Genomic DNA, 13,039 nt, shown 5'->3' with positions numbered 1-13,039 from the left:
CATTTGGTCTACGAGCTAGAGACCCCCGACACGCGGAGAGACCAAAACACTGACAGACAGACAATCAGACCGACAGACAGACAGACAGACTGACAGACTGGCAGAGAGTAGGTACAGAACTCTAAAACGGGTCTTTTCGTTTGTCAGAAGTTTTCTTACTGATGTGAACTGTGGTACATAACTACAGAGCACGGGTCTTCTGTCACTTTGACATAGAGGCGTGCATACACTAACTTGGTAATAACTTACCTTACCTTACTTACAGGTAACAAAATTATAAATTACTAGCTGATGCCAGCGACTTCGTCCGCGTGGATTTACATTTTTTAAAATCCCGTGGGAACTCTTTGACTTTCCGGGATAAAAAGTAGCCTATGTGTTAATCCAGGGTGTAATATCTCCCCATTCCGAATTTCATCCAAATCCGTTCAATCCAAACATCCACACTTTCATATTTATAATATTATTAGGATTAGGATATACATTATTTTGATTGAAAAGTATTTTTACAGGAATGTGTTTTTCATTGTGCAATACAGCATTAATATAAACAAAAGTTTCCATTGTAATTAGATATTATATTACATATCCAGTTACCACATAGTTTGCTACTTGTGTCAGCTTTACTTATACGTATTAGAGATCAACATTTAAAATTAGGTCACCTATGTAATACGTTATCGAACTGTATCCAAGGCGCTATATTATACCTAGAGTTTTAAGGACGCTATGCTAGCCACAAGTGAATATTGGTAGGATATTTTATTAGCATATATCTATCTAATCTATTTTAAGCAATTAAATATGACTTGATTCAACAGTGAAGGAAAATATTGTGAAGAAACCTGTATGCTTGAGAGTTAGCCATAATCTTCTCAAAGGTATATGGTATGGCACACGTGGTACTTGACCAGCGTGGTAGACTACGGCCAGACCCTTTTCATTCTGAGAGCAGATTCAGGCTTAAAAACCAGCGATAACGTAGTAGTTAAGATGATGGCCTCCAATTCAGGAGATCCCTGGTTCGATCCTGGGCATACTTCTAACTTGTTAGAGCTATGTGTAACAAATAATCTATACTTGATGTATTATAAATGAGAAAGTGTGTTGGTCTGTATGCTAGCTTTTCATGGCGCGTCTGTCAAACAGATTTTGACGAAATTTGGTATAAAGATAGTTTGCATCCTGGATACATAGGCTATAGTTCCCATGGGATTTAAGAGACCTAAATCTACGTGGACGAATGCACGGGCATCATTTATTTGCACAGAGACATCATGGATCTAAGAAACGGACTTAGGCTACTTTTTATTAAATAATCTTTATCAAATAAAATTCAAAATCTTAAAAAAATTTCAAAAGAAAAATAAAACCGACTTCAAAAACCAAAAGCACTAAAAAGTAATAAATAATATATAAGCATACGAAGATTTTGATTTTGATTGCGAGGTGTGAAAAGCAGAGTATGCAACTTGGGGATAATGCTGTCTTAGTCTTGGGCACCCCTAAATCCCGCGGTTCACTCAGGATTCTAGATGTAACACCCTCGCTACGCTCGGGAGTTACTCTAAAATCCCTCGTTCGCTTGGGATTTATCCAGGTGCCCGTGACGTAAGACATTACATTATCCCCATGTTGCATAATCTACTATTAATTTCCAGGCGGGTCCAAGTTACGTGACACCACAAAACCAGACGCAAGGCTCGCGGCCGCAGTATCCCAACTTCTCCCAGTATAGAGCACCTCAACATGGGAATCGGCCCACTACACATCCTAGGTAATACATAAAAAAACAACCATCATCATAATCATTATTAAAACCGACAGACGTCCACGGCTGGACGGAGTTCGTTTGTGCTGTCTTGACCACGCCACGGTCTTGCGCCGCTCGAATCCAGCCGCTCCCTGCAACTCGCTTGATGTCGTCTGTTCACCAAATGAAAAAATATATATGTCATGATTTTGTACTTTAGACAACAACAACCTTATATGGGAGGTGCGGGCGCCTCAGCGACTGGCCCGGTCATGTATCATCCAACTGTGGTGTTCCAGCCATCGCCCATGGGCATCCCTCAGACATACCAGCAGCCCAGGTCGAACTCCTCTGGGTAATTATATCTTGTATTAATATTAGACACGTGGTTGGCTTTACAGCAGAGAAAAATCTAGCAGAAAATTGTGGTTAGAATCTTCATTTTTAATTTCGTGACGTTGGTATTGGTGACACCAAACTTCCTGAATGCTCTGTAGTACATGTTTGCGCCACACAAAACCCTTGATTTTAGTCCCCCAAGGTTTCCATTGGTATATATTGGTTCCGTTGGTAGGTATATAGGTATCGTATGGCGAGCGAGAGCAGTACATATACCCTATATACTGCTCTCGCTCGCCACCGCTTCTCGCAGAATGCCTAAATACTAATTTTCATCCATATAACTTCACCAATTCAATCCCTTTAGATATTGGACTTTCCAAAAATCCTTCCTTAGCGCCTACTGCCTACGTTATAAAAGAAACCTACTGTCATAATTTCAAGTTTTTAAACTCACGGGCTTAGACTGTGTTGATAGATCAGTCAGTCAGGACAAGTCCTTTTAACCGACTTTTTATGTGTAGACTTTTTCAATGATTTTTATAAAATACTAGCTGATGCCTGCGACTTCGTCCGCGTGGATTTATGTTTTCAAAATCCCGCGGGAACTCTTTGATTTTCCGGGGCAAAAAGTAGCCTATGTGCTAATCCTCTTTATCCATCTCCATTCCAGTTCTCCATTCGAGTAGTTTTTGCGTGAATGAGTAACAAACATACACGCACACATACACACAAACTTTCGCCTTTAAAATATTATAGTTAGTGTGATAGTGTGAAGTGTGATTTCTTTGAAATTAATTTTTTTTTTCATGCTGCACTTTGACATCATCAGCAAGTCGCAGTTTATGGATCACGGGTGACTAAGTTATTATTTAAATAAATTTTATTATGTTTTTTTTTTTATTGAAAATATTATGTTAGACGTCTGAAAAGCCGTGGAATTGATTTTAGGAAGATTGACGTCATTATATTGAGAGTTTACGACCATCATTTAACAAAGAAATGTTCAGTTAGTGATTTCATTAGTTTGAAACGGTTAACTCTTAAATCTTGCTGTTCTTGATGACGACAATTGCGGTTAGCGACGCTTTCGCTCCTATACTTATAATTATAGCAAGTAGGTATTAATACTCGTAATTAAAAAATCATTTGTCTAAATGAGTTTTTTTTTTCAGATACTACCAATACATGCCCTACATAAGTTACACCACACCAACGGGGCCCCCTTGTAAGTATTTTTTATCTATTTTACAAAATAAATTCAAATTCAAATTCAAATTCAAATTCAAAATGTTTTTATTCAATTAGACTTTTACAAGTTCTTTCGAATCGTCAAAAGCATCTACCACTGGTTCGGAATGCCTTTCCTACCGAGAAGAACCAGCAAGAAACTCGGCGGTTGCTCTTTTCAAAGATTTGATATACAATATTATGCCATGTATAAAAGCAATTGAAGTCCTGCGCATTGCTGGAGCGAATCGAAGTTCAAATCCACGCTTTTTTATCATTTACATAATCTTCGATAGTATAATATGCTTTTCTCAAGAGCATATTTTTAATAATTAATTGGACAAGTAAAAAGACGCGTTTGATTATGCTGCCGTGAAAGAAATAGACTATACCCAATCCGTGGAATGAAGCGCACTCTGTTTGTCTCTATCATTTGTATGGGTATGTAAGAAAGAGAGCGCTGCACTAACTTATCCGCGGAATGATATGAGTATAGCGCTGTCTTTGTATGTGGTAAGGTAGAGCGTTATATTAACTTAATTCCGCGTATAATAACATAATACGTATAAGTACATAGTAAAATTTTTGATTAAGGGTCAAGCGACGGGTCTGCCCGCAAAATTCAAATTTTATTTGGTTTTTCGTAATTTTGTAAACTAATACGACAAAGTAGGCTTATGGCATTCTAGTTGTGACAATGGCAGTATCATTTCCACGTTTTTATATAAAAATCTTTACTTAATGAGGTCCAGTTTAAGAAATTAGCTCTAGTATCGACTAATTTGTGAGTTACAGTGGATACTAGAGCTAATATCTTAAACTGGACCCTTTCAAGTAAAGATTTTGGTGGGGATGATACAGTTATTGTCGCAAATAGAATGCCATAAGCCTACTTTGTTGTATTAGTTTACAAATTGCGAAAAACCAAATAAAATTTGAATTTCGCGGGCAGACCCGTAGCATCCACAAAGCAGTTGGTTGCAGAAAAGCCGCAGTCGGAGTTTGTTTCAAAACTTTTTAAATTGGGCACTTGTTGTCGGGTAAAAAAGGGAGGCGGTTGACGTGTAATAGTGTTTGATATCGCAGACTACTATCCGTCAAATGGGCAGCAGTTGAGCGCTAGCAGCGTGGGCGGCGCGGGGGGACGGGCGAGCGCGGGCACGCTCGTGCAGCCGCCGGCCGCGCAGCCCGCGCCGGGGCCTCTTGCGCACGCGCAGGCCGCGCCGCACATACACCCCGGTATGTCTGGTGAGTAGCGACGCTCGAGCACACTCCTTTCCTAGGTGAGCGACGGTATGCGACACGTAGCGACGCGACGCGTCTTGACACGGCACTTTGCGACATATTGCGACCAATACTTCTCGGTACGTGTGGTCATATACTTACTGCAGTCGTTCGAGAGATTATACATCTCACAAACGCTTATACAATTCGAACGTCGAAACAAGTAACATCAGAGTAAAATGTATCAAAAGATTGTATCATGATTTAAAGTCACTAACGATTTTAATTTCACGAAGTTTTCGCTTGGAGAGCTGGCTGTGGATGTATGAACAGACATGAGCTTTAAAACAAGGTGGTTTTAGACCCATTTTTAGTTTAATGCTGAAGTGTTTCGATGCTCGTATTCTATCAATGTTGGTCAGATGTAAAATCTTACACTAAACCTACAGTTCATTATGACGTTTATGTTCTCAGTTATGTATAATATATGAAATGGGTACATTCCTTTCATATATTTGCAGTGTTATCGCAGGCACATTTTAGTTTCAAACCGTGAAGAAAGAATAATTGTAATTAAAATCGATTTGAAAAGTTTTTTTATTTGCGTAACACTATAAGTTTCAGATTACATCCGTTAAACTACGTTTCCTATTGCATCCATATCATCATATTCCTTGAATGTGAATTGAAACGTCAGAAACAGAATGCAATCTGAAACGATGTTGAACGCTTTTAGCTCACCGAATGCACTTATACGCAACATGCTTTTACGTCAAAGGTGTCCAGGGTTTGTAAAAAACTATTTACAAGCAAAACATTTTTGTTTAAAACAGTTTTAACTCCGTCACACGTCCGTGAAGTGACGTAAGCGCGTAAACCTACCATAAGACCCTGTTTATACGGCATTATCAATTGAACATTTTATGTAGGATAAATCTTATTGAATACGAAGTTGCACATGCAATGAGTACAGGACCATTCGCATGTTATTTGTACTGCAAAATAACGTACGCAATTTTAACCGTGTGAACGGGTTCTACATTCAATGTTTGCGCCGTTACGAATTCGGTAAGATTAGCGTACCAAAAAAACGTGTGGTAACGTTGTTACCACACTTCAACGGAGTTAACGTTGTGTAACGTGTGTGCCTTCTTATTCTTTGGAACTATGCAGGTTCTTGACTGCCATTTCGATCCTTCCCTGACAATACGACAATACTTGTGGCCGCCAGATACAGCAGTACTTTACTGACTGGATTTAGAGTAGCTTCCTAAGAGTGCACAATGCATTTCCTAGGTGGATGCTACATTTTTGCATTAGAGCGGGGCAATAGCAGACTATGTCTGGGAGTCTCAATAGACTCTGGCGTAGTATGCAGATATCTTTGCTCTGGAGTTTAAGGTTTTACACGTGTCTGTATAGTCCACAGTGACCCGTTAGCGCTATAATGCATAGGTGTTTCCTACTAAACGGAGACTTAGGGTTGCAAATGCCCAAACCCAAGATGCCTGAACATTATGATTGGCTTAGCCAGTCCTCAGGTTGAATTAGCCCCAAGCCAAAAGTTCAGCTTCTGCCTAACCAGTTTTCAGGCCAATCTAGAAATGCAATCCCTAGTCCAATCTATATGTTTTAGACCTCGGTGTAAACGCGGCGTTAGACTGCGTCATCACTATGATGTCATCGAATAAAAAATTAAAAGTGTTAAAAGTATATATACGTTTTCAGGCACATATCATAACACAGAAAACATTTCAGGGATACGTCCGAGCCCTCCAAAACGAACTTCCCGAAGGCTTCCAATTATAAATCCTCTAACTAGTAAGTATGATTTTTTTCTCAATTAAGTATATTAATTTAATAAAAGAAAAACCGGCCAAATGCGAGTCAGACTCGCGCAATGAGGGTATTTTTTTCAACATTTTGCACGATACATCAAAAACTATAATACATAAAAATAAATAAAAATCTGTTTTAGAATGTACAGGTAAAGCCCTCACATATGATACCGCACTTGGTATAGTTATCTTACTTTGAAAATTAAAACACATTTTAATTTTTTTTAATTGATGTAACCACAAATTCAGGGTTTTCAAAGATTTATTCCTGCACTTGTGCTATAAGACCTTATCTAACTGCCAAATTCATGATTCTAGGTCAACGGGAAGTACTCTATAGGTTTCTTGACAGACAGACAGACAACAAAGTGATCCTATAAGGGTTCCGGTTTTCCTTTTGAGGTATGGAACCCTAAAAATTAATTAATCTCTCAAAATTTACGCATTGTACATCTATTGAAACACACATTAAGCCTGTCTGTTATTCTATTGCATTTTACATACATACATCTACAGATTAGTAATATATTTCTTACAGAACAAGATATATTCTCTGAGCTATATTCTAATGATAGTCAATATTTGAGCACCGATTCCAGTGAAGGGCAAACGTCACAAACGGTAAGGATTATTTTGTTTAAAAAATAATATATTATATTGCCCCGTCGATTTAGCTCTAAAAATAGGGATAACGGTAGATTAATTCACATGAAGCTGAAAATTTGTACGAATGTTTGGAACACAAGTATGCTGTGTTTAAATATCACTGGACTCATAATGAAAGTAAAAGTATTTTCATATCGGTCTGTTTAACTAAAAATAATCACACTAATGTTATAAAGGCGAAAGTTTGTGTGTATGTGTGTTTGACCATGTGTGTATGGTACCACTTTGACTTGAATAATTTTTTGACAAATGCCAGATCGATGAGGACTTTTCACATTTGATTTATAATGGTGTTTCAACATTCGTACTCAGCTCTATATGAATTAATGTAACCTTGAATGTCTAATTTGACTGGGTTAATACTTAATAATCTGACTTTAAAAAAATACTTTTAAATTCGTTGATTACTATATAAATACTATGAATTGTGTGAAATGCTTCTTTTTGTTTTTCAAATTTATTGTTTTTAAATGAACCAAAATTAATTGAGTTATTGTAAATATGTACAGGAGCCAACACATAGTTTTGCAGAAGAATTCGGGAGAATGGTAAACGAGGCAGTAAACCAGCCGTCGCCAACTGAAAGTTGTAGTACGAACTTTGTATCTAAAGCAGTCGAAGCGCCGGTCACAACGGCGAGCCCTAATCAGCCACATACAAATGCAATAACTACTATTAATAGTAATACAGTAAAGTCTGAAATATTAAATGTTAACGAAAATAAAAGTGTTGTAAATGAAATCATAGAGTTCAACGAAACGCCGGTAGTATCGGCCATATCGGACAGTCCTGTTGTAGTGCCTAAAGTATCTATGAATGTTAAGCAACTCCAGAAGAGTAGTGAACAGAGTCAACCTTTAGCAGTAGATAATAAGAATTTACCAACTAATAAGCAACAAAAACAAAGCAAAAGCAAACCAGTTGTGCCTCAAGATGAATTAGAAAAGCAATCAGAAACCGTGACTCCTATAGTTCCTCAAAATACGATAAATGTACAAGCGGAAGAATCGGCACCTGTGAGTGTGTCCATATTGGCGCCAGTATCTGTGTCTATGTCCACATCTTCGACTGCGTCTTCTGCTACTTCGACTGTCGCGTCAGTTACGCTGATTCCCTCCTCTCTGCAAACGCCCGCGCCGCAGCCTCAGAGAATAAGAGAGCCCAGGGAGCGAGTGCGCTCGGAGGATAAGGACAAACCTGTCTTAAAACCAGAGGACCAAAAGACGGAAACTCCCAAGCTCAATGGCCCTACTTCGGTTGGTGAGTACCTACTGTTTATTTATTAATTTGATGCGTCTAGCATTGCAGTATAGTCAAACCGGCCGGCTAACGGTTAACAGCCATAAAAGTTAACTAATTATAACTAAATAAAATATTCCAAAAGATCATAAGCCAGTACTTACACATTCAAAACGCTGATGTAATTGTTTGCGTTAAGGTCAAATGACGTCATTAATAATAATTAAGGGTTACTAAAAATTTTACAACAGGGTTGAAACAACCGAGCGGAACTCGGGAGTCTGGAAATCCGATCAGTCCTTGTTTAGAACTGACAAAGTAACCATGCGTTTGCACCTACCTAAACTTAAATTATAAATTGTTATGTTTCGCCCATATTGAGGAAGCAAATGAAAACAGTTTTAATGGAACAGATTATTTTTTTAATGTATTTTATTTTTTTGTTTTATTATTATCTTAATATTATTATATAAGAATTTACCTTAGATGCAGTTATGATAGTGGTCATTTAAAAATACATCTATTTGACAACTTCATGCATGCGTAGAATTTCTGTATTTGCGGGAAATAAAACACTATTGTTAAAAACTTTTATTGTTATTAGCCTTTAGCCGGCTGGTTTGACTATACCAAAATTCATCTGTAATCGCTTTGAAACAAACCTATAGAAATTCGCGCATGCTTATTATTTATTATTGTATTATCTTGTGCTATTCATTTCGTCTAAGGATATTTCGCTCAATGTAGAAAATTTAAGAAATAGATTACGGGCGCATTATGGTATTGCTGTGCCGCCTGCTTAAATGTTTTGAGTGTTTAGAATATGTTACTGGCAATGTGTTTAATTCAGGCATTCTATAGAATGAAGTCCTTGCTACCTAAAATATCAATTCACTAGTAAAACTTCCCAAATCCCATGGCTTAGGAGTTCAGTACCTTGTGTTATCAGGATTGAGTAGTTGAGATTTAGAATTCGATAATGAAGTCTGTGCTCGGCATTTACAATATTATTTCAACATTAAAAGTTCCTAAATCTCTATGGTTAAGGAATTCTGTACCCTGCATCATCACTCATCAGGGTTGAGGAGCTGGGACTTGAAATTTGATCGCGAAGCAGTTGCTTGGTACCTAAAATATCAATTCACCATCAAACATTCTCGAATCCCCACGGCTTAGAGTTCAGTACTTACAGCATCAGGACGAAGAGTTTTGACCCGTAGTTCAGTGATGTAGTTTGTGCTTTGTACCTAAAATTATATTGAACTATCAGCAGTTAGTAATAGTCCAGGAGTGTTTACCCTGCATCATAATTGGGACTTGGAGTCCAATCATGAGATAGGTACCTACAATATTAATTCATCACCAATTTCTAAACTGATTCCTGGTACCCTGAACTTTCGTAACTAAGGGGGGCAGTAAATAGTAATCCTGCAGAATCAGGATTAAGGAGTTGGATCCAGAAATTTGTCTGTTGCACACGAGATACCAGAGATCTGTTTCATCCATCCCGCATTCATTCTATTTTTCACGTCTCATTCAATATTACTGTCCTACGAAAGGGCCGAGCGAACCGAGGTACCGATAGTAGAAGCAAATAGGTAGGGATACGCCATTTTAGGCGAATTCCCGATTTCTGTTCTGCCGAATTGAGAAATATTAAAACAGTAAAATAAGTAACTATCGTATCAAGTTTTGTCTAACAGTAAGTATAATACAATAATAATACTTGTGTTTACTATTACAATCCTATCTATTTTTTGTCATTTTAATATTAATATTTCTCATTTTAATATCACTTGGCACTTGAATCCAAATTTTTTGTGGCGTTATATTTATACTTACGTTACTTGTATTATTGCATTCAGCCACAAGTCATCGATGATAAACATTATAACTCATTATTTTCACAAATCTTGTTACTTGGTCTTTTGCAGTCGTGTAATGTTTACTAAAGGAGTTACGTCACGAGCTGAAACAGCATGGCGGGGAGCGTTTCCGCGCGAAAATTCAAAATCATAAATAAAAAATAGTTTTTAAGGCATTTTTCGGTTTTATAAAATTGAAATAAAAATTCTACTGGTTCATTACGTTCTCAGAATTAATTAAAAACAGTTTTCAAAAAAAAGTGTAATACCATATTAATATTATTTTTCAACAATAAATATCTATTAAAAGTAACTTGAAACAAATCATATTTTAATCCACCAACCAGGGTCTAGTGACATCACTGTGTGTGTGTATTGTGAAATTAAACGCGAAAATTAATTGCATTTAGCGATTAAAAACTGGCCAAGTGCGAGTCAGACTCGTGCACTGAGGGTTCCATACTCGGGTATTTTTTCCAACATTTTGAACAATAAATCAAAAACTATTATGCATAAAAATAAATAAAAATCTGTTTTACAATGTACAAGTAAAGCCGTTTCATGTGATACCCCACTTGGTATAGTTATTTTACATTAAAAATTGAAACACATTTTAATTTTTTTTTTAAATGATGTAACCACGAATTCGCGGTTTTCAGATTTATTCCTGTATTTGTGCTATAAGACCTTGTAGTGATTTGAAAAACTAATCACTGAATGAGAAATAAGAATTCAAAAATGTCCTATGAACGACATCTAGCGGTCGCGTAAGGCACTACTAGGTCAAAAATCTTATACACCACACTCAGCGCCGACTAGCGTCAAAAAGCGTTCAGTTTCATCTGTCGGAGAATAGTTTAATTAGCTCTTAACCAAACATAAAATCAATAGTTATTATTCTAGAATCATCCATAAAGATAGCTAACTCATACAAACTGTCGGTCAATAGTTTTTTATTCTGGAAACCTATAAAAATAACTACATTAATCATATACGCTAGCGACATCTGACGATCAATAGTTTTTTATTCTAGAACCATTTTTAAAAACTAGTAAGCATTTCCTGCGACTGGAACACTCTAGATTACTCCACATTTCCGCCTGATTTGATATAAATAGTCAAACCCTCAAGTCCATCGGAGTCCTAATTCTAATTACCTGCACGCACTATGCAGGAGTGCTTAAATAACTAATATATACTTAGTAGTAAAGTGAAGTGAGTGTTGTGGAAACCCTGTAAAAAAGGGTTCTATCTGAAGCTCTATCAACTAACTGAGGTTCTATTAACGACCTAAGTACTACCACACCGGCGAAGTACCTACCTACTTCGTGTTGCCTACCCAAGCACCCAGCTACGAGGAGCTATTCTACTCCGCCCGTCGGGTCACCTACGTGCCGACGTTGACACGACGCGTCTGAGCCGCCGCGCCGCCCGCCGACGCGTCGCCAGAATCACCGCCGCCCGCCTGCGAGCGCCATGTTCTTTTCGTGCCTGCACTCGGCGTCTGAACCAAGACCAGTCAGCTTTCGGACGGTCAGCGTATATTCTTGCGTAGCGATCCACATGTACCTACCTCATAAGTGTTTTCAATAAAAACGCGACAACCGACCTACCTGTTTTTCATGATTCTCGGACAAAGGGAAGTACCCTATAGGTTTCTTGACAGACAGACAGACAACAAAGTGATCCTATAAGGGTTCCGTTTTTCCTTTTGAGGTACGGAACCCTAAAAATGGGTTCATGGAAACAGACTCCAGAAATCTGCCAAAAGTTACTGTCCACATGTTAGTGTTTTATTTTATTTGCGAAGCGCCGATTATAATCGGCATATTTTGCCGATTAGTCGTCGACTAGTCGCCGACTACAAAAGATAGTCGGCTTTCCCGACTAGTCGGCCCATCTCTATTTTAAATAGTTATAATGCATTTGAAGTCCTTAAAGTAACGTAAAATAACATTTTGAGTCGTGTAACATGGAGGAAACATGAGGGGGTCAAAAGTAACGTAAAATGTAACAAAAGTAACATTCTGGCAACGCTGAATTTCTACGTGGAAGTCTTTTTTTCCCCTCGTCTGGCTTTACAGAGATTAGCCAATGTCAAGTTTTTAGTTATAACTATACAAGAATGGACTTCGTCTTTGCCGGCGCTCGCCGTCACACGCGCGGCGCCCCTAGAGCGCTTCCCAGTCAGTTTCACCACCAAACAAGTGTAAATTAAAAATTTATAACACCCCCGACGATCCAAAGTATTTGAGTTTTCCAAAACATCATTTTCAAATAAATAACTATGTATTTAGGCAACGTCCATCTTGACAGCTTGACATTTGTCAATTGACATAATATTATGAACCTAACGGTTATCTAACCTTCTTTTCTACAAGAAAACTAGAAAAGAGCTGATAACTCTTAAACGGCTGAACCAATTTTTTTAGATTATAGCTAAGAACATTCTCGATCGGCAAGCCACCTTTCAAACAAAAAAAACTAAATTAAAATCGGTTCATTCGTTTAGGCGCTACGATGCCACAGACAGATACACAGATACACAGACACACAGATACACAGATACACACGTCAAACTTATAACACCCCTCTTTTTGGGTCGGGGGTTAAAAACACCAGCAAAACACAAAAACCGGCCACTTAAACACTCCAAAAAAGCACCGCACGCGCGCCAGCAAACGCCAACATAGATGAAGTCCTCCATAGATTATCAGCTTAATGCATGGAATAAATTAAAAATATCTCATGTTCCCTATTTCAATGTTACCCACCTCGACTGTAAACGTTAAAAGCGAAACATTGATCGATTCCGCGCTTGTACCTGCGCACAACACTAGTTCGGCCCGTCCAGGTCCACATGGAACGATTCAAAATGGCGACTT

The 13,039-nt window shown here is 37.9% G+C and overlaps 1 protein-coding gene across 12 annotated transcripts in view; it reads left to right on the top strand.

The window, feature by feature from the left end:
* LOC123880245 (eukaryotic translation initiation factor 4 gamma 3-like) overlaps positions 1-13,039 on the top strand; it is a 68,017-nt gene that overhangs the window by 17,997 nt on the left and 36,981 nt on the right. For 5 of the 12 annotated variants that reach the window (XM_045928245.1, XM_045928256.1, XM_045928254.1 and 2 more), the window contains 8 exons: positions 1,662-1,777; positions 1,974-2,108; positions 2,925-2,948; positions 3,268-3,320; positions 4,394-4,570; positions 6,275-6,367; positions 6,923-7,005; positions 7,560-8,310. In XM_045928245.1, coding sequence (XP_045784201.1) covers positions 1,662-1,777; positions 1,974-2,108; positions 2,925-2,948; positions 3,268-3,320; positions 4,394-4,570; positions 6,275-6,367; positions 6,923-7,005; positions 7,560-8,310 — 1,432 coding nt within the window. The remainder of the gene's footprint in view (positions 1-1,661; positions 1,778-1,973; positions 2,109-2,924; positions 2,949-3,267; positions 3,321-4,393; positions 4,571-6,274; positions 6,368-6,922; positions 7,006-7,559; positions 8,311-13,039) is intronic. The other 7 variants (XM_045928252.1, XM_045928247.1, XM_045928251.1 and 4 more) reach the window with 7 other exon arrangements.

The sequence above is a fragment of the Maniola jurtina genome, chromosome Z, assembly GCF_905333055.1.
Source record: "Maniola jurtina chromosome Z, ilManJurt1.1, whole genome shotgun sequence".
NCBI classification, from domain to species: Eukaryota; Metazoa; Arthropoda; class Insecta; order Lepidoptera; family Nymphalidae; genus Maniola; species Maniola jurtina.
The sequence above is the reverse complement of the archived record's forward strand: the minus strand, read 5'-3'. Positions and strand labels throughout refer to the sequence as shown.